General features: G+C 32.1%; 1 protein-coding gene across 1 annotated transcript; it reads left to right on the forward strand.

Moving 5' to 3' along the window:
- The first annotated feature begins 19,771 nt into the window (after positions 1 to 19,771).
- Positions 19,772 to 22,322, forward strand: LOC114287319 (uncharacterized). Its single transcript, XM_028230630.2, has 2 exons — positions 19,772 to 19,994; positions 21,666 to 22,322. Exons 1-2 carry the CDS (start codon positions 19,787 to 19,789, stop codon positions 22,064 to 22,066), a joined length of 609 nt encoding a protein of 202 aa, XP_028086431.1. The 5' UTR covers positions 19,772 to 19,786; the 3' UTR covers positions 22,067 to 22,322.
- The last annotated feature ends 423 nt before the right edge of the window (positions 22,323 to 22,745 follow it).

The following is a 22,745-nucleotide window of genomic DNA, read 5'->3' on the forward strand; positions in this document are numbered from 1 at the left end:
TTTGCCCCTAGTTCAAGGGATGCTTCCAATTTGGTTATGTAAGCTTCACACTCTGATTGATTTTTGAACATTCTGAATCAAGGTTTGACGGCTAAGAGGTTGGGTCTCAAGGTCGAGAATGATCCTATGTTGTTTAATCTCAAGATCAATTCTAGGTATGCCTTCGCAGGACCACACAAAAATATTTTGTGAAATCTTTTAATAAAGCGACTAATCGCTCATGCTCTTTTGAAAATAGTGTAGAACCAATCTAGACCAAGGTAGGATCCTTCACAATATCCACATTAACAGATATGATCTCATTCATTAAGGGCTTAGCACACATCTTTTCCTCTTAGTCAATCAAATTTTACAAATCCCGAGGAATTCATTCCTCTTTGTTTTCATCAAAGTTTTGGAAAACAGTTTTGAAAATTTTGGTCAATGCAATGATTTAAAGGCACAGAGAAGTAGGAAAAAATTACTAAATTTTTCATTCAGAACTTCTAGCGGCCAAAACAGACTTGAAAGCATAGTGAAAAGGCAGACACAAAAAGAACAGTGATGTCTGGGTTAACACCCCCAGAAATCACCAGACTTTGACTCACAAAACTAACTCAATCTTGATTCTAGCTCCACAGACTTGGTGGAATTAGGTTTAGACTCAACACTCAATTCTGAACTCAAAATAAAACCATTCTCAAATTGTTAGTAAAGTGTGGGTCATCCATCGCATTCAGAATAAAGCTTGTGCAATCAATAGGTGGTCATTTCCTAATCACATACATGGTCGGATATCCCACAAATTCTATTTATTTACGCTGGTAGACTTTGTGGGATATTAGACTTTTCTGAAGCTATGGTGCTACAACGACATAGCAAAAACAAAACAATACCCCTAATCAAAATTACGGCAGCACTTCGACTCAATTCGCACAACTGATTAGCGTATGCCCCACCGAAAAAATTGAACTTGACAAACTGACATAGCTGAATCATTCATCTAAATTTGAGAACCCATATACAGATTTCCATTCATTGCACATAGCAGGAAAGAGAACAAACACCCCTATGAAGGTTAGGGTTGTCCTATCCTAGCTTCGATATGATCTAGGGTTTCACTAGTCAAACAAACGATATCATACATCCTAGCATGGGGTAGTATCCTACCCTAAGTTTGGAAGTTGCTAGAGGTTGATATATGCATTAGGTCAGTCTAGTCAAAAGGGGTACCTCAACAGGATATCGATATACCTGCCTAATTCGGTGGATCAAGCAGTACGTGGTGTTCCTCATTTCAAGGCTTGTGCTCCCACCATATTAGAGCCCATGTCCATCTATCCGCCCGAAGTGGAATAGCAGTCTAGGACAACAAGTGACAAGCACGGGACTTAAGTGCATCAATACATGAAATACAATGAACATATAATTGAAAATAAAAAAATATATCATGGAGTTCGAGTGAAGGTTTCATAATATCTCCAAGGGAAAACCCAAGCACGTTAACGGTTCGGACCCTCAGTCTCTTTGATCTAGTCTCACGAGTGCAATGTGAAATGTAGATGAGAGTCCACATTTAACAACTTTTAGAAAATCCATTTTATTGAAAAAATATTTGGTAGCTATGGATTGCGTCATCAGATCTCAGAGTTGCCACCTAATATTTATTTTGGGAGAATTAGAAAACTCATGACTCATGCCCAGGCTGCTGTTCGTCGTAACCAAGGATACTTAGCTCGGAACCATAGGTATGAAGGGGGAGTGTCATTAATTGAGCACCCCCATTCACCTGATCAAAAGATCGGCCTTTACTAATCATGATATGATTTTTAATTCCTTTATATGTTCATGTTTTGGTTATTTAGTAAATCCTAAAATTTACTATGTGAAGCAAACAAATATAGACTGTGTCGTCCACTTTGGAACAGTTTGATTTTATTATTTTGAAAATGTTTTGAATGGTACAATTATGAAAATCAATTTTATTCCAAATTAAATAGCACAACCTTCACCCACTAGCACGCATAGAGTCATATCAAATAAGCACATAGCCACATGGTAGGATGCTAAACATAGTAAGAAAATCACATACAGTCGGGATGCAAAAGCACAAAAACTTACATATTTACTTGCATTCCGCAAATAGACACAGAGACAAAATTAGTAATTATGCATGATCCTATATACAAGATCCTAATACAATTCACTCATGAAATGTAACTACAGATCCAGCTTCTAATATATATGACATGTGAATCATCTCAAAACATGAGGCAGCGCACAAAATCACATAATAATCAATTAAACCCACAAATGCAAATTTAACTGGATCTTAAGGCATAAGACATGGATGCAACGCATAGATATGATGACAAGCATGCTATATTACATATTTACTGAATATGGAAAGCACTTAAAAAAAGAGATAGAAAGAAGCAGGGCGAGGAATTATTACAACTTTGAAATATTACAAATCCGAATAGGGGGAAAGAGGAAAATAATTACAACAAAAATAAAATCCTCACAAACACTCTCTAATTAATGTAAATAAACAAAAAAAAAAAGCTTTAGGGGGCCTTGGAGACTGTCGAAGACTGTTCTACTCGACACCGAAAGGCTGTTGGGATTCTGTCCAGAAGATGATGGTCCACCGGCCAAAATGGTCGGCCAATAAGTCCAGGCCAAGTGTTGTGGTTTGTTCAAACACTAGAAAAACAAATGGGAAATATGCAAGTGGCTTAACTAACCACTTCCAATTAGCTTACAACATGTTTATAACATGAAATCAAAGCAAGAAAAGCAATAGAAGAAAAAAAAAAGGAAAGGAAATGCAAGAAAACGAATAGTGTGCACAATTTACCTTCCAAGGATTTGATTTCTAAATTTCCTTTTGATCACCCTCAAGGTTATGGAAGTGTGTTCTCAATTCTCAATTCTCAATTTCGAAATTCTAGTTGGAATGGTGTTTTTGGGCTACTTAATAGTGTTTGTGTAAGGGGATGGAGAAGAGCAACTTTATGATTTTTACAATTTCAACATCACTCACTCTCTTTTTGATCAAAGCTCAAGAATATCACCCTCACAGAATTTATGGGCCTGGTTTGATATATTGAAGGGTGGAATATTAGTGTGTATTGACATTTTGGTTGAAAACTTAAGGCTACTCTTTTTTTCTCTAACTCTCTCTTTCCTCTCAATTCAATTCTTTTCCTCCTTACATTTTGATCCTCCTTATCTCTATAAGCAATCAGAGAGGATTGCTACGTCAAGGAGGAGGGAGACAAGGTTAATGGGTGGTTGAAATGAATTCATCCTTATGGAAGATGACAAACCTCCCTTTTGACAATTGAGACTAAAGAAGGATCGTGGAGGGGTTTTAGATTCTTCTTATGCATGAATGTATTAACAAATATCTGAAATAGGCATGACCCATACGCTTTTATCAAGAATTCTACCAAAACTGCCCTACTTTTGGAAAAACTAGTCGGCCGGCCAAAACCTTGGCTTGCCTGGCCAAAAGATGATTGACTCGGCGAAAACATTGGCCAGCTGGCCACTTTAGTTGGCCAGCCAGCCAATAAATTGGCTGGTCGACCAAAACAATGGCCAAGGCTGACTACTTTGCATGAAACGAGATTTTTCGACAGAATTCTCTTCATTTCCTCATATTTCCATACTGTTTTTTGCTTAATTTCCTAAGAAAATGTTTCATTTTGAAGGTTAAAAGTGAGCCTCAAAACACTATGAAAATATTCAGAACATAGTGTAGAAAGAAAGCTTCAAAAGAGAGTTTTGAACGAGATTTGCACACTCGGCCAAAACAGGCTTAGGTTTGGAAAATAAGCACAAATTCCATATTTCTTACTGAGAATTATGCAAGAAACACATTCTTATTTTTATCATTGGATAATCAAAAGAAAGCGCCCAAGTCTTAGGGCCGATCAAAATGGGGTGTCTATACTTGGCATTGGAGATTGAGCTTCTTCTTCCTTGGTTACTTATTGAAGCTATTTCTTCAGTCATTCTTCTTCAAAATTTTGAAATTGCCGAAACAGCTCTTTTGTAGGACAGCTAAGACAATTTCGAATACCAACACACTTGACAACCTCACAAAATTTGGATCTGAATATAAAGAAACGGATAGCGCTGTTGCGTCCAGAACAGTCAATATAGCTAGGAGCTATTTTCCATATGTCAAAAATTAGCCCAAGAGTGCCCCGAAAACTGACCAAAACCTTTCAGGGAATATTCAGTTATTCAAGAGAATATTCTGTCAACAGATTCTGCTACACGGGAATATTTTGTTTGCTGACATGGCAATCCTGCTAACGTGGCTGCTGATGTGATAGTCAAAGCTGACGTGATGCTAGCGTGGCAAGTGATGTGGCTCCAATCAACGCTGACATGGCTCTAGTCAACGATGACGTGGCAGCCAACACTAACATGATGATGACGTCAAGGTTAGACACGTGGGACACGTGTCTTTTTTCTACTTGGCGGCATAGTCGGCTCAGCAGCGGCTTTAGTGCCCGTACATGTGACGAGTGGACGTGACTCGTTTTCTTTCTTCAACACGCATAGTTGAGAGTGGGCACACATGCCGATATTCAGGGGGCGCGTGAGGGGTCATACAGACCTATTCTTTACATCATTGTACTCCTTTCGATGAGACAAACCTTCTGGTGTATTCATAAGTTGATTTCAACAACCTCGAAATCTGGGTCGATTCAAAACAAAGAGAAAAATGCTCTGTTTTAGCACGATGAAGCTCTCATACCACTTGTTTGGCCAGGAAGTCATAGATTGATGCAAACAAACACACACAAGAGACAAACACAGAGAGTTTATGTGGTTCGGCCCAATGCCTATGTCCACGGGCAGCTGAATTCTATATATTTGGAGAGATTACAATTCGCTCGTGTTTCCTCACCAGTCTCTTTTTCTTCAATTCATATTTGCATACCAAATACAATTCATTACCTATCTATTTATAGGTTTCTTCCGAGGATGAGATGCGCAAGCGGTGACGCCAAAACACCGCGTTTTGGGAAGCTTCATGGTGTTTCCATTGTTGACCTTCAGGAGCTTTAATTCAAGATGGTTTCCTTCAGCTACTTCTGGATCATCCAAGAGCTTCCATTTTGATCCTTCTAATCTTCTTCAAAGAAGAGAAATCATTATTCCTTTTTTTTTTTTTTTTTTTTTTTTTTTTTTTTTTTTTTTTTTTTAATGGAGAAGTTGAGACAACTTCCTCACATGCACTGCATTACTTTCCATACCCAATCAAGAAAGCAATCCCCAATGCCAAGTTGCAACACATGTCCCATAGGGCTTAGCTCCCAAACCCGAATCGCCAACACACAATGACAAAGACAATGCATCAGTTTTTCACAAGAATCACCACATCTAGAACATAAATCGATAATCGGGATTTTTCGTTTAGATAATAAAGATTTCACCGGAAGAATATTGCTACATAAAAAACTAGTAATGCTTGGCGAAGAGAATTGGTGTATGGTCATCTTTTTATTTTAGCATTTTAAGTTTATTTTTTCTTATTTTGACCCTTTATGTTTCAAAATTTTCCTAATTTATTCCAAAAATTAACTTGTGTCCAAAATTAGATAGAAAATGACATATCGATTGTCACATAGTATAAAAATATTTTATTATGTATAACTCATACATTTTACACAAATCCAAACAAACTCGAATATAATAATATATTTTTTACGTTATGTGAAAATTAACGTGACATTTTTTGACTAATTTTGAATAAAAAATCAGTTTTAGGAGTAAATTGAAAAAAATTTGAAACATGGAAGGTCAAAGTGAATAAAAATAAATAAATAAATAAATAAACTTAAAGGGCCAAAATGAAAAAATAACCAAATATAAAGAGGACAAAGTGTAATTTATCCCTATATTGTATACACCAACCACAAGAGGTCCACATTTAAAGTAAGGAGAATTATAGTTTAGTGTATCTTTAAAAAGATAATTATAAATACATTGAAAAACTTATATTTTTAATTATTAAAATTGATAAAATTTATCACTAATTTATAATTATTTTGTTTTAAAATTACACTGATCTATAATTTTTTTTCCTTTAAAGTTTTAGGTTCATAAAACATATAGGATGACAACAAGGTGGGACGGGACTAGGCATGGTGGGTTGGGACGCTCTTACCTCATGAAAAATTATTTGATATTTTAGGAGCGTCACGTGGCAGTACTCGTAGCTAATTACAATACGCCATGTCTATTCTTGTTTTTTAATCACTTAACATAAAAAATGATATGTTTTAAATTTCTTTCATCAATTTAATTTTTAGTTTTTTAAAAAAAATTTTTGAAAATAGATTTTGAAAACCAAATCAAATAGAACTTTATAACTAAAAAAATTTCAACATTATTCATTAAAAAAAAGGCTATTATATTTCAAATAATATATAAGATAACCAACACAAAATAAGTTATATGACAATTTTGCTATTTAAATAAAACAACAATATCTTCAATTATCGTTATTTAGAATAAGATTTAAAATTTAAAATTTAAAATTAAATATATCATAATTAAAAAATTAGATATTAAAGTAACATAAGTCTCAAATTATAAAGACGGTTGGTATAAGTCGCCCATATCATTATTATCGATGAAATTTGTGTCATTGGATTTTGTAGAGTTGGATCATTGGTGTCATGTTTCTACATCCTCTAACAAACATATCACAAACAAGGAATTGGGGTGGCTGCTGTGCGGGGTGCACAGCAGCCACGGTTGTGCAGTCAATTGGACTTTTTTCGGGGTATATTTTGATAATCTGAACTGTTCATATTTTAGAATATATCAAGTAAAATATACCTGTAAAAAATCAAGTTAATCGGATATCGTTTACCCATTCATCCACAGACATTTGTATTTACAAAAATAAATAATAATTGTAATTTAAAGTATTAAATGAATACAAATGTGAGTGGATGAATGGGTAAACGATATCTGATTAACTTGATTTTTTACAGATATGTTCTACTTGATGTATTCTAAAATGTGAACGGTTCGGATTATCAAAATAGGCCCCAAAAAGGGCCCAATTGACTGCACAGCATGACTGTTGTGCACCTCACACAGCAGCCACCCCAATTCCAAAACAATAAAGGAGCCTAAAATTTTGGTTGGGAATTGAAGTGATTGTCCACCCACTCAAGTCCACCTTCCTAATGTAATGCACCAATTTAGAAATTCTGTCCCTTTCTTTCAAAAAAGTTGCACATTCCATCTTGAACAAAATATAATAAAAATATATTGTTTTCAAGAAATCATAAGAAAAAAAATTTGAGAGGAAATTGGTGTTAGTCCCTTGTAAAAGCTCATGTGAGGAGAAATCCATATACAAGTTTCTTAATGCGTAAAGGGCCTCAAAATAAGATCAAAGAGTTGACATAGTAGATGAGGTGCCTTACTAATCAACATATTGTCTGAATTCGAATCTTAAATATGTGAGTTATTTATTTGTTTATTTTTTAGGAAGTGAGGTTCATGATTTGTGTAGAGATTTTTTTAAAAGAGTCTTTTGTGGTGGTGGTGGCGGCGCTAAGTGGTTCAAAATATTTTAACTTTACACTCATTCATTTGTTTGGATGTATATTTATTCCTAATTTCATGTAATTTTTCTAGTTCTAGACGGAAGTTGCAGTTGCCAAAGGGAGTTTGTTGGGACTATTTACAAAAAAAAGAGAGGGTAAATTACAATAGTCATTCATGTACTTTACTCATTGTATCATTTTAGTCTTGTATTTTTAATTGACTCAATTTTGATCATGAATTTATGATTTTGTCTCAATTTGGCCAAATTGATTACAATTCTTAGCATTTTTCATGAAAAATACGCACATAATTGTTACGTGCCATATTCTTAAGGGCAAAATTATAAATTTACTCAACTCAGCTAGTTAACTTTAACTAATTTAGTGATAATTTTTCTTAAAAAACACTAATGATATTATTAATTGGACCAACTGAAACAAAATATAAAATTAAGAGTTAAAATAAAGTCAATTGAAAGTGTAGAGACTGCAATTACACAAATGATAAAATATAGGGACCACCATTATAATTTGCCTAAAAAAAGGCTCTAATTTTAAAGAAATAATTGTTTTAGCTCTAACACAGAAGGTGTGTTTTTGGAGTAATTTTTTGTTCACCAATAGAGAAATTAACAAAGAAATTTGTATGTTCATTCTATTGATGAACATAGAAATTTTTTGGTTATCAATAAAAAATTTAAGTTCTTGTTTTTATTTTTTATGTCATTCCATTTGTGAACATTGAATTTTTTTGTAATACGTAGAAAAATTTAAGTGACAGCCAAGGTGTTGGTGGTTGTGGAGAAATTATTGGTTTCTCAAATTGTCATATCTGTTAAACAGCAATATCTCCACTTTTTTTTTGGAGCTTGTGTGTACAAAAGAATTTTGACAAAATGTGCATGGTTTTGTCAATTTTTATACAGTATTTCTTTATCTATATAATACATATGCATCATTATCCTTGTATAATATTTTTGGATAATTTTTATTTGAGAATAATTTACACTTTTCTCGAATATGTTGAGTCATGAATCTCAACCAAAGACATTATCAGCTTTCTTCATCAATTATTTCAAAGTAATTTGAAGATAAAACTAACTAATTCACAACAAATTTGATAAAATATTTTGCATCAAAACATTTTCCCTATGTTTAGGAAAACTTTTTGGGATTAATGTCATCATATACTGTCATCATATTCTAATTTTGATTTCTAGTCTCTGGTGAGTTGTTTTGGTGTATTAATTGCAGAGGGAGTTACTCGGTTTAGGTATTTAATTTTTGGAAAATGCTAGAGGTTCCAAACTTTCTACCACATAAATGACCAAATGTCTCACATGGGTGTGGGGCTCACAAAATTACGGACCCACACCCATGTGAGACATTTGGTCATTTATTTGGTAGAAAATTTGGTGTCCCTAACATTACCCTTAAATTTTGTTTGTTTGTTTGTTGACATCTTGCCAACCTTTTATGAGTTACGAATTAATAAATTTTTTATTATGAGATTCTTTTGTTGTTGTTATCATCTCGATGTATTTTGTATATTTTGAGTTAATCTATCTATCTATACTATTATAAAGTGAACACATAATATGGTGTCTTGAAGCTTGCTTTACTCTCCTCATGCCATGTGGCAGTCTTCTTTTTTATTTTTTTAAAAAAAAGTTAAACAAAGAGATGGACAAGGCTTGAACCCATGACCATGGGTTTAAGTATGAAGACTCATACCACTTAAGCTAAGTACACATTATAATATTAATTTCATTATTATTTTCTTTTATTCCTCTTTATTTAATTTGCACACACATCGTGTGTGCCCAACCGCTAGTATATATATATATATATATATATACTTTTATCACTACAATATATAAAGATTTTAACGATTAAATTTTGTCTTTAAAAATAAAAATCTTATTACAAAAAATATTAAAAGACTAATTGTTATCGTCATAAGGGTCATCACTAAAAGGCAGCCCAAAAAAGTCTACACTTTTTTTAAATGTCACTAATAAATGCATTTTATAAAACAAAAAGTTTCAAGCGAAAAATATTTATTTTTAGACTAAAATTTTGCTTCGAAAAGGATTATAATTCATCATTAAATGTCTAATTTTTTTTAACTAAAAATACAGTACGGACATTTTTGACTACTAAGATATTTCGTTTCTAAAACATGATTTCTCTCTTAAAATTTTTTTTTTCTTTCTAAAACTTGAATTTGTTATAGTGTACCGATATTTTATTTTAAATTTTCGTTTGGCAAGGAATCGTGGTGGGGATATCTTCATAATGCACATACAAACCTGCAAAGGTACAATGAAGAAGACCAACTACCATGAAGAAGAGATTTTAATATGCTTGGTTAATTTTACAGCTCAACACTTCACAATTTAGTGAGGAAGCAACTTTAGTGGTTGGGAGCTTGCTAACTGAATGTATCTTGCATCAACTGCACATTGGTGAAAGATTCAAAAAACAATATCATTAACTTCATTCCTCTATCATTGAAAGTTGTTTCAAAATGGCATCACAACATGAGATCGTCTGTCTCAATTTTTTGTATTCCTTGTCTCAAAACATTTGTAGCCGTTAGATAAAGTCTTCAAATTCTCATATTTTAAAATTTTCAACTGATTCAACGACTATAATTTTTTTGAAACAAAAAAAAAAAAAAAAAAAAAATGAAATTCAGAGAACAAGCATCATTAACCTGGCATGACAGTTGCTGTTTTTCATTGAGAACTGCTATATATAATTTTTTTTCACGGTTTTGTATCACTACATGTCAAGATATTATTTGATTTCATTAATACCTAAAAATAATCACAAAATTGATATATAAGTAATAATAGAAAGTAATAATAAAAAAATCGGTGATATATAATATTTATTTATTTATTTGTTTATTTTTATTTTTTTTGTTACTAGAAAATCCTCCTACTTTTCCACAGGTTTAGAGCAGCGCCTCTTTGCAGAGATTACCAAAGTGTCCTGTTGTCCGTTTCGAGTAAAGAGACATAACCTAGGAACTTGCTTCAATCTCCCAAGATAAGTTCCCCTTAAGTCAGGAGTAAGGAGATTATAACTTAGGAACTTGTCTCGACCTCTTAAGACAAATTCTCCTTAAGTCAAGACTTGCACAGCGGAGAGCATTAGGCCCACACCAAGTGCTGTGTTAGTAACAACTTGAAACTAACCTCCTAATCAATTGCGCTACGTCCAGGAGATTGGTCCAAAAAACTTGAAGTCTTAATCCCCAAGCCTTTATCAAGTTGCCAAAAACTCTTATTTTTATTTTTATTTTTTTCCTTAGCACAAAGGAAACCATCACGCGTGATGGTTTCTTTTTATTTTCTTACCATAAAGGAAACCATCACGCACGATTCCAGAGTGAATTAAATGACCTCAACAATCAGCTGTGATGTCCTTGTACTACAAATATATCACGAATAGTCCAACTAAAATATCCGCACCAAGTAATGTATGTATAAAGTGGCAATATTTATGAGTATAGTAACTCCTGCAGAGAGTTAATGACAGTAATCTTTGCAAAGTCTTTTTTTTGAACGAAAAAAAAAAAAAAAAAGGGTCTTTGTTGGGTCATCAAATTTTGTCCATAAAAAGTACAGTATGTTGGCTAGTTCCATTGTATAGAAAAAAATGCAGAAGAAAGTAGCCCAAAAGTTTTTGGTAAAGATTTGTGCATATGGCTATAAGGAAAAACAAAAAAATCGGTCAAATTGGTTGAATTGAACCAAACTGGTTTTATTTGGTCAGGTTTTTTTTTTTTTTTTTTTTTAAATTATGAATTGGCCTGTATGGTTTTTAAAATTAATTCTATTTGGTTTTCGGTTCGGTACTGGTTTAGGCACTTTATGCACCGAATTAAATTAAAACCGAAAGTTTTGCATATTAAACATATAATATATATATATATATATATATATATAATGAAATTGGTTGAGTACAAAGTTCAGTTGATTCACTTAATTGTTTAGTTTTTTTCTTAAATATTTCAGGTTTAAAAATAGATATTGATAATGTGATAAGTTGTTAGTTTGTCACTCATATACACTTGAGTCAAGTTTTGCTAGTAATGCCTATATAGTTATATAAGACGTTTATGTCGTTTTTAATTTTTTTTTGTTTTAACTCTACTTGATAGATTTGCAATTTAATCTTATAAGATGATGGTTTTAAACTTTAGTTTTACTTTGGTGTCAAGATTTTTATTTTCAGATTATATTTTGTTTCTAATTCTACATCAGTAAAAGCTTAAACACTTAGTATTTATTAATTTTTTTGTTTGTATTTTTGTGAATGGTTGGATTAGATATTGAAGTAATGTACAAATGACTATACTACAAAATTTAAGAAGTAACTCAAATTCGAAAGGTCGCAAACCAAAAATTGTACCAAGCCGAACCGTTTGAATTGATGCAGTGTAGTGAAAAATTTAGTCTGTATTAGTTCTCAATATAATAAAATCAACATTATCAGTTCAGTATAAAATTTCACCTAAATATTGACCGTTCAGAACTGGTTACATCCCTGTACACAACACTAAAAAAAAAGATACTAATGTGGACCTAGAAGTTGTTAGACTTGAAAAAATGAATATAAGTTGTTGATTTTGTTTATCATCAACACCGCTACAAGAATCATAACTAAATACTTTTGTATTTATAATAAAAAATAATTATTATATATCATAATCAAACACCATTTTAGATTATAACTAAATATCATTATTCACAAAGTGTAATAGATCACATATTTTGATTATTAAAATAGAATATTAAAAAAACTCAAACCTAAAATGTAATAGAATGCATATTTTAAGGAAAATTTAGAACACTGAGGCGCATGACCTATTACATAGGTTGGCCAAGGGAAGATCATTGGCACTTCACTAGTAAACAAAGTAACTAAATGAAACTCTATTGTACCATTTTAGTTATTTAGTTATTGAGATAATTACACTAAGACTGTTTTAATTATTTTTTTAAGAGGGTTTTAGTGTAATTATCTGTTCATATTGAATATACCTTCATTTATGAACCACCATAAATTGACTCCGTCAATTATAAAAATTATACAAATACACTCCTTTAGAAGTGGTTTGAAGAGGGTTTGCAGGGGCAAAAGTAATACATTTTTATAATTGAAAGAGTCAAAATATATAAATTCATAAATAAAAAGGAGAAAATGATATTTCCTAATAGTTGAGGAATTTCGGTGCAAATAATCCTTAATTATTTTGGAGATATTACATATCAATGTAATATCAGAAAAATAGTTACAAATCGATAAACTTTTTTTTTTTTATCAATAATAATAGTTAAAAATTATAAATTTTTCAATGATTTTTTTTTTTTTTTTTTTTTTTCTGATATTACACTGTTGTAGTGTAATTTTCCCAATTATTTTGTTATGTTATGCATCATTGATGTCATGATCCAAACCTGTCCTAGAGGTTTGGATCGTAACTGACCAGCAATTGTGAGATTACCTATGACCTTAGATAGAAATTCAATCATATTTAATTATATAGAGCCAGAAACGGAAGCAGAATATATTATTTGTCTAATGAGCTTATGCATAAATGACATAAACAAGAATTTCTTATATATTAATAACTCACACTCATACATACATAATAAGATTCCATATGTCCAAGATCTTTTTTACATCATTATCATACAAAACCAGAACTTGTAGATATACAAGGTCAAACATGACCAATGAAAGAAGACATAAATTCAAAGGACAAAAGGAACAAAAGCCTTGCTCGTGAGGCGCTTCATGACAAACTTCACAAAATTTGGTATCCTCTATAGGTTCACTAAGGCTGGGACTGGATATCTCGCTGCTCACCTATATACATATATATAACGGAGTAAGGTAACGCCTAGTGAATAACATCACAGTAAAGGGGTTATGTGAATGAGTTCTATTAAGTGACATAAGCATTTCCATATCATAAACAATTTCTAACGGAACGACTTTGGGTCCAACAGATGGTGGAACGACCTCGGGCTGAACAGATAATAGATGTATAGAACATAATTGATCATATCTTAATGGAACGACCTTGAGTCCAATCATTTACAACTGTATAATGACCATTCTGTCAACTCATAACAGATAATCAGACTAATTAGATATTCATAATGACCTTGAGTTCATCTTGTTAGATATTTAGAATGATCTTGGGTCCAATTCAGGTATACAACCTTAGGTCTATAATACACATTCGTCTCATATCAGTCGTATTTACAGATATCATGTTGATCAGACAGATACGAACTCATTCACAGTTACAAAATCATCAGTTCGGAAAACATACCATAGTAGGATTTACAGAAAAATAGAGTAATTAAGAAAATATTTTTGTTAAGATATTACTCACAGTGATTCAGTTGTTGACCTTGCGGATGATCTTACACAATTCATAAACACATACACACATTGGGTCATATTGCTTATTCGAATCGTTCTCTAATTTATTCAATTCTCTTAGTCTTCTTTTTAACTTTTTAATTCATTTATGATGTTCAATTCATGCCTAAGAATGTCTAGGACAGAATGATAATGCATATTTGATCAGAATACATCTTTTCAAAATATGCTAAAACAGAGCACTTCGCTTGAGCTCAACATTGGTTGCTCGAGCGGACTGCTTAGTCTGCAAAAGTACTAGATGGTCCGAATCTAGGCTCGATGTTCGTTCAAGCCAATGTGCAAAATAAAACGCAGTTGCTTGAGCGGTGACTTGGTTGCTCAAGCCAACTGCAATTGTCTGCAAAAATACTGGATGCATGAAATGTGCGCTCGAGCAACGAATCTTTCGCTCGAGCGGTGAGGCAAAATTCTGAAAATTTCAGAACAGAGTTGAGCTTCAAAGCTTGTATTTTCAAATCAATTACTTGCATAGCTTGACAAAATTTTGAAAATACTTAGAAAATCTTCCAAGAATATGAATACAATGCCAATTTGAAAAAATCAAAGTTCAAGACCCCAATTCAAACTGAAATGTTGATGCATGTATCAATTGTTTTCATACTCTTTTCCAAAGCTTCAGAAATATGCAATTCATTTTCAAAACCTTGTAAATCATGGAATTAAGCTCTCAAACTTCATAATTCATGAATATATGTAGAAGATAGCTTCAAAACTCAACATGGATGACATAAATGGTGAAACTCAACAAAACTATGCATGTATATATGATGTGTATATGAATTGACTATAAATTCAACAATCTTAGCTCAATTCTTGTACTTAATCACATAATCCTCTTGAATTCACATATTTGATGGTGTAAACTTATGAATTAAGGTATAAACACATACTTGTAATCTTCAAGAACACTAATTCTAGCAAGAACTTGAGTTGTTCTACTCAATTCTCTAAGGCCCCGTTTGTTTTGGGTGAAAGAGAGGGTATTGGGATTGCTAATACCAATGTATTAGTATTAGTAATACCTTGGTATTACTAGTCCCAATACCCTCTCTATAGCCCAAAACAAACGGGGCCTTGGAGAGGGGATTGGTAAGGAGGAAGTAGAGATGGTATTAGAAAAATAGTGAGGGGATTAGAAATTTTTTTATTTTTTTTATTTTTTATATATGGGAAATTTTTTTTAAAATATAATTTTTAATTTTTTTTAATTTTTTATTTGTTTTATTATTTTATATAAAAATAATTTAACAATTCCTCACTACTAATCCCCTCACTATCAATCCCCTCACTACTAATCCCTTCACTATCAATCCCCTCACTAATAATCCTCTCACTATTAATCCCCTCACTATCAATCCCTTCTATTCTATCTCCCAAAACAAACGGGGCCTAACTTCCTTGTCAAATTCCAAGTCATCTAGCCTCTTCTCTCTCTGGAGCTCTCCCCTCAAATTTTTGAGTTCAATTAAGATTTAGGGAGCCCAAACTCCTAATTATACCATATATATGTGTGTGCGCGCGTGTGGGGGGGGGGGGGATTAGATTAGGAGATTAATTAAGGTTTAAGTTTAATTAATCACATCTAATTCTAATTGATTTAATCTAATTAATTTTGACTGGATCAAATTTTAATCAAACTTTTTAATAGGTTCTAAAAATTATGTCAATTATAATAAACTAACTAATTTCGGTTTCTGACGCCATTAAAGCCTTCAATTTTCGGATCATAACGGAAATCAAACAGATTTTTCTACGATCAACAGATATATAGTCAAAACCACATTAATATGACATAATTATCATTTAAATTTATACTTAATATACAAGCACATACATAATTAAAAAATTAAAAATATAATACGTGACAGAATTGTCACAATTGAGGTTAGATGGATATGGACCATAAAATCCAGGCTAAGAGGTGGGAAATGACTTAGCTAAAGGTGAACTATATGTATTCCTGAAATGATATATTGCAGGAAAGTACCCCAAAACAAGTATTAATAACGACAGTCCCTGGACAGTTCCATTTACTTGAAATGTGCAAGACTTAAATTATGTCATGCTGAGTTTTTTTTTAAAAATTACGTTTGATGAAGAGAGAAATGTATAAGGAGAATTACGTTTTAGTGAGAAGAAGTGAAACTAATTACAAAGCATGGACGTGCAACACTTTATTTAGGTTGGTTTAGGAATTGGTTATTTTAATTATTATTTTAAAATTTGACTATAAATTCAACTTTCCAAACCAAATTTTAAAAAGGATAGGTTTCCCACTGGAGGATCCAACTTAGTGCTTTTTGGCTTCATTTTGGGTCTGTCTCAATTTGAATCATTCAATTTTTTTTTGTCTTCTAAGTAGATCATCTATGGAAAATATTAAATTGATTCGAATACCAATAATCACATATTTAGATTATATTTGTTTTACAAAAATAGGTGATGTATTCTCGATATCATACTAGCCGTATATTTGATCGAAAATAAATGTAATTTAAACATATGATTATTAATATTCAATCAATCAAATTTTTTACATAAATAATTTATTTAGAAGATACTTAAATTTGAATAATTTGGATCACAAAGACGGACCCAAAATAGTCTGAAAAACACTAAACACAAAAATAATGCTTTTTGAGACACATAAATTTTTTTACCATACTTGCAGAATAAATATTAGATGTAACATTAGTATCATGTTATTTGATTTGCAGTGGGACCACAATAGGCATTCACTTAATCCATTCACCAACTTTTTATTGGTCAACAACAATGATGATATCACCATTACACTAAGAATAATACTTAGAGTTTATTCACCCAAAAAAAAGAATAATACTTAGAGTCATTAAAAGGATATTATCAAACGCAGCATGAAAATTTTTCATCTCTTAATTAGTGTGTAGTATTTTATTTTAAGTATAATTTAAAGGTGGAAAATTTTTTATGATCATTTTCATAATATTTTTTTCATGATTTGTAACATTACTCTTACCCTAAGGGTGTGTTTGATCCGGGAGAGGCTCTTTATCCGGCGTTTGTTTTTTTTTTAGTCTGCCAGATATGGAGTCCGGCCGGACTTCTTATCCTCCATATGGGGGACTATTGTATCCTGGGGGGGGTATGGGACAATTTTTGGCAGACTATCCACTCTTGGGATTAGGTAATGAAATGACCATTTTGACCCTCTACTATTTAATTATGTATTATATTTAGTAAAATTTAATAAAATTTAAATGTCTCAATTTAAAAATAAAATAATTTTGTTTAACTTTTTATTGATATTTTATTTATTTAATTTTTTAAAATAATTTTTATAGATATTTTATTTTAAAATTTTGTTTATAATTTATTTAATTTTATTATTTAAATTTTAATAGATGTTTTATTTAATTTCATTATTTAATTATTATTATTTTTACAAATAAATTTATTTAAAATTTTAATTAAAAAAATAACATATATTTTTATTGATATTTTATTTATTTTATTTAAAAAAATGAATTTATTTAATTGTGTAAAAAATAAAATAAAATAAAATTTTATTTAATCTAGCTAAAAAATTAAAATATTAAAGATATGTTTAATATTGCTATTACTTAGTAAACAATTAAAAATGGTAAAATAGTCCTTTGTTCATTTATCCAATCCAGTTCGTCCAACCAAACGTTGGATTCACTAAAAATATCTAATCCCATGAAAAAACAAACAGAGGATACATATCCAATCCAACCAAATAGTCCGGGGGATTCACAGTCATAGTTCTAAATATCGGCCGGTACGGTACGTACCGGCCGATTCGTACCGGAAAATCATAGGACCGATTCGGATACTCACCGGTATACCGGTGAGAATGAAATTCACGGCCGTAGCGTCCGAGTCCCGGTACGTAACGGCGTGAATCCGATATATGCACCGATACGGGCCGATACAGACTCTGTATCTGTTGTTGTGCCGCGGCTCTATTTTTCTTCTTGCTCTGTTTCTGTTTCTGTTTCTGGTTTTTTTTTTTTTTTTCTTTCGTCGATCTAAAGCTGAAGTTGGAGAGGGCCTTGATCTGAGCTAAAACACACCCAGCAGACACAGGCAGATGCATACACATGCACACACGGCACACAGACACACATTGAGATACACACAAGTTCTCTCTCTTAGCGGGGATGGTTGAGGAGGATCTGCTAAAAAATCCACACACACAGAATAGGTGCATTGGGAGTCTAAGGGCTGGTTTGGCTTATCCTAAATAAGTCAAAAAGTCAAAAAGTTACTCCAAAATCCAAACAGATATCACTATTCACCAAAAAAAAAAAAAAATTAAAAAATCAATTTTCTTAAAAAAAAAAGTACACACCGAATTGATGTGTGCAGCTGCTGTGTGCGGCAGTGGAGAAAAAAGAAATGATTGGGTGTGGTTTTTACACACACCGTTGTTCATCCTATGGGGGTCATAACGAGTCCCGTTTTGATAATCTGAACCGTTAATGTGTAGAAATCGTCGAGTACTATATGTCTGCAAAAAATCACATTGATCGCATATCGATAACTATATGATCAAATCAGTTATGTACAACAAATGGATGGTGTTATAATTAATGATTGAAAAATAAATAGATCTGATCAGATAGCTATCGATATCCGATTAACGTGATTTTTTATAGGTACATAGTGTTCGACGAGTTACACACACTGAACGGTTCAGATTATTAAAATGGGACCCGTGATGACCCCACGGGCCAAACAAAACCGTCCAGTGCTTTGTACAAAAATTAGCCAATAATTTTCAACTCCAATTCACTCCAGCCGGTTGTACGGCTGGGGCCCACCCCTCTCTAATCATCTCTTACACACTTTTTTTATACAATTTTTTAATACACATTTTTTCATAAAAAGTGAAAAAGTTAACTCAAACCTCCATATTTTTTTCTCAACTTTTTTAGTTCAAAAAGACAAAAAGTACACTTTTTTAGGACACCCCAAACCAGCCTTAAGTTGAGATGGGTAAAGAAGAGAGTTACTCGGGTACATGGAGGTGCATGGGTTTATGGTGGGTTTGTAGATTCAAATGTTTAGTTTTTTTTTTTTTTTTTTTTTTCTATTTATTTGTTTATAGTATGATATAAAAGAGAGACTTACTTGGATATTACTTGCAGTGAAGAAGCCAGGGACAAGGTTTTTTTTTTTTTTTTTCTTCTATTTATTTGTTTTGGAAGTGGTGTGGCTACACCTGTTTATACACCAGCACCTCTATTTATATTAATATATATATTTATTTTTTTCTCAGTATAAGAAAAAATAAATATTCAAATCAATTTTTTTATTAAAAGATTAACATATGTCAAAAATAAATACAAATAATTTAGTTGAAAATGAGTCAAAAATGTTCCCACATAACGAAATTTTGATTGAAATGTAACAAATTAAAGTTAAAAGAGTAAAAAAAATGCATAAAATTTGGTTTTAGAGGAATTGCTAATGATTTTTAAAATTTCACGGTTGCGGCATCCGATTCCCGATACGTACCGGCCGATACTACCGATACCGATACTCCGCGATCGATACCGTTACATTAGCCGATACCGCGATTTAGAACTATGTTCACAGTCCCAGAACTCAAGTCTAATGGATTCTAATCGCCCCTTATTCAGTTTGTCCAATCAAACACACCCTAAAATGTATATTCAGGCTTCTTCAATTAGGCACCAACTACCAAAGTCAGGTTTTGGGGCCCTTCATTAACTATGGCTCTTCCTATATTTATACAATGCTTTGCCATCTTCTATTTCTCAACTCTTTTATCTGTCATTGTTTTGCTCTCCATGGGGCTTCATCAGCTTATCACCGCACTTATCTTTGCTTTGGTTCTTGCTAGGGTTGAGCTCTCAGCATGCCATGTCTTGAAAGGCTCTGTCACTTGCCTTGACTGCAATCCCCACTACGATCTTTCTGGTTTGTCCCAACCTAACTCTTCTTAGAGAGAGCGTAGTACCTTCTCTCATTAATTTCTTTAGTTTTACGTACAAGAGCTTATGATGATATGATCAAACTATATGTGTTGCTAACATTGAGTATTTTATGGCGGCCTTGCTGCATTTTTTTTTTCTTTCAAGTTTAGAAAGTTGATAAGCGTTTCTCTCTTATTTTCTTGATGATTACTTTTTTTTTTTTTTTAAATTTATTTAAAATTTTCTTTTCTTATAAGTTGTTAGCATATGTTGCATCAAACATTAATTTTTTAAAATTTTCTTTTCTCATTTGACAACATGATTATTTTAATTAATTTTTCAAATTATTTTAGCCTAACTAAAATAATTGTGTTTGGCCATTTTTGGTAATTAGGTTAAAAGTCAGTTTTGTGGCTTTCAGATTTTTTTGGATCATATTACATTTTTACATTTTTACACATTTTTTTCCAAAACAAAGGAAAAAAAAGCCAAAAAACAAACTTACTTCCCAAGCACTTGGTTTTTTTTTTTTTGGTTATAAGAAAAAAATGAAATGATTATGGTTTTGATGTGATATTTTATGTTATTAATTATTTTAGTCTATTTTATCTTTATCAGCTATTCCCCCTCCAAAAAAAGCTCCCTCCCCCCCCCCCTCCAAAAAAAAAAACAAAAACAAAAACAACCAACCCAACTTCCCAAATACCCCTAAATATGTTTGGGACAACCTTTTACAAAACTGAAAGTTAATAATTAGAAGATAAAAATTGTAAACACTTATTTCTTATTTTTCAATAATTAGTTTTCTTTTTGAAATAAATTTATTTAACAATTTATACATATATGTGTTTGTTATAACTTTTGGGTATATATAGGGAGTCACGAGCTTTGTTACCATTTCTAGGTTATGACTCAAAAGTAAATAAGTTTAAAAAAAAAATTTAAAAAAACCACTATTCATTGGTAATTTTTTAAAAATGTTATATATTAATAAAATAGTTTATGATTTTAACTATTAATATTTAAATTATTTATCACTTTTTTATAATTATTATTATTTTTTTGATAATCACTGTTACGTTATTTATTAAAAAAATAAAATAAATTTTTAAAAGCTGAGAGGGATACTTTTAGATTCCTATAATAGATTATTAATTTTTTAATAAAATAAGGGGTGCTTTGGAATGTAGGATATTTGATGAAAAAAAAGCTCAAAACCTTAAAAAAAAATCAAAACATAAGGGGTATATCAAAAATAAGTTGTCCATATCAATATAAAAAGATCAATATGCCCTTACACTTTTGAGAACATGTTATTTTAGTTTTTTATTAAAAAATATACAAAAAAATATAGAGAATGATATAACAATTTATAATGATTTTTTAAATTTTTAACTAAAATACATAATTAACAAACGAGATTTAAGTTTTTTTTTCATACGACTAGAACAAGGGTAAAATGAATATTTCGGACAAAAAATGTTACTTCAACCTCTCACATTTTCCATACAATTAAAAAATCAATTTCTAAAAACATTAATAACTTTTTTTATAAAAAAATTAAAAAGTAAAAAAAGAAATTATTAAAAAAACTAATCCAAAAAACACCCACTAAATTGCAACAAACTCTCTTTAGTGACTTTTTTGAAGTATCTTCTTCTCTATCTTGTTTCAGACATCAAGGTTCTAGTGAAGTGCAGCCAAGTGAAGAAGTTGGCAATGGCAACCACAACTGAAAATGGAACCTTCGAAACTGAGCTTCCCTCCGACGCTCAACCACCGCCTTCCTTCAACTGCCTTGCCAGTGTCTTCGGCGGTCCGAGCCAGCTCTATGTCTCGAGAAAGAACATGGTTTCAAGGACTACAAAGCTCTCTCAATCAGACTCCTACACCATTTCCACTCCACTCAAGTTCCACACATCATGCCCTTTGGCCAACAAGGACACCGCCAAATGCGGCCCCCAAAACGCTGTTATTGGGTCGTCGAAGACTGTCGATCTGCCTCTGCCACCGGAGTGGGGACTAGCTCCGACCAGCTACTATTTTCCCTTCATGCCCATCATCGGCATACCTTAAGTTGTTCTATAGTACTCATGTTTTAAAGTTTATGTAATATGTAATTTTACGCGTGTCAGACATATTTTGTAGTTCTCAAATATGTAGGTCCACTCATGGTGTGTGTTTTGTTTGATTTGTTTATGGTGCAACTTATATTAGTGGTACCAGTTCAAGAAAACTTATATTAGTGGTATGTTTGACTAAGGGAGAAGATCAATTTATATATTTATATATATAAGAATCGTCTATCTGTTTGAGATTCTCTTTTTTTTAATTGATTTTATCTTTCTATTTTGAATCATTTATAGAAAATTTTATTTTCACACACTTAATTACTCCAGTGCATATATTCTCTTAGCACATGTTCAGGGAAAAGATATTCGTTGATGTCCGTACTCCTTTCGTCCAATCTTCGAATCTATTCGACCGACCTGAGAACACAACGGCGGTGAACTACCCGGCGGTGTGTTATCGGAAAATCCCTCCGACGGTCAAGTTAACACATACTCAGAGATAGAGAGAGAGAAAGAGAGAGGAGAGTTGAGTGTTTAGGTTTCTCTCATCAAATGATGTTCCATCCCCAGCATGGGGGCGCAGTCATGCTTATATACTTTCTGCGCTCAACTCTACACCCATTAGTCTCTTGACACGTGGAGCTGCTCTCCCATCTGTCAGCACAAATCCAGCGAACATCACC

This window comes from Camellia sinensis, chromosome 14 (genome assembly GCF_055761805.1).
Source record: "Camellia sinensis isolate YWXY chromosome 14, ASM5576180v1, whole genome shotgun sequence".
Taxonomy (NCBI): Eukaryota; Viridiplantae; Streptophyta; class Magnoliopsida; order Ericales; family Theaceae; genus Camellia; species Camellia sinensis.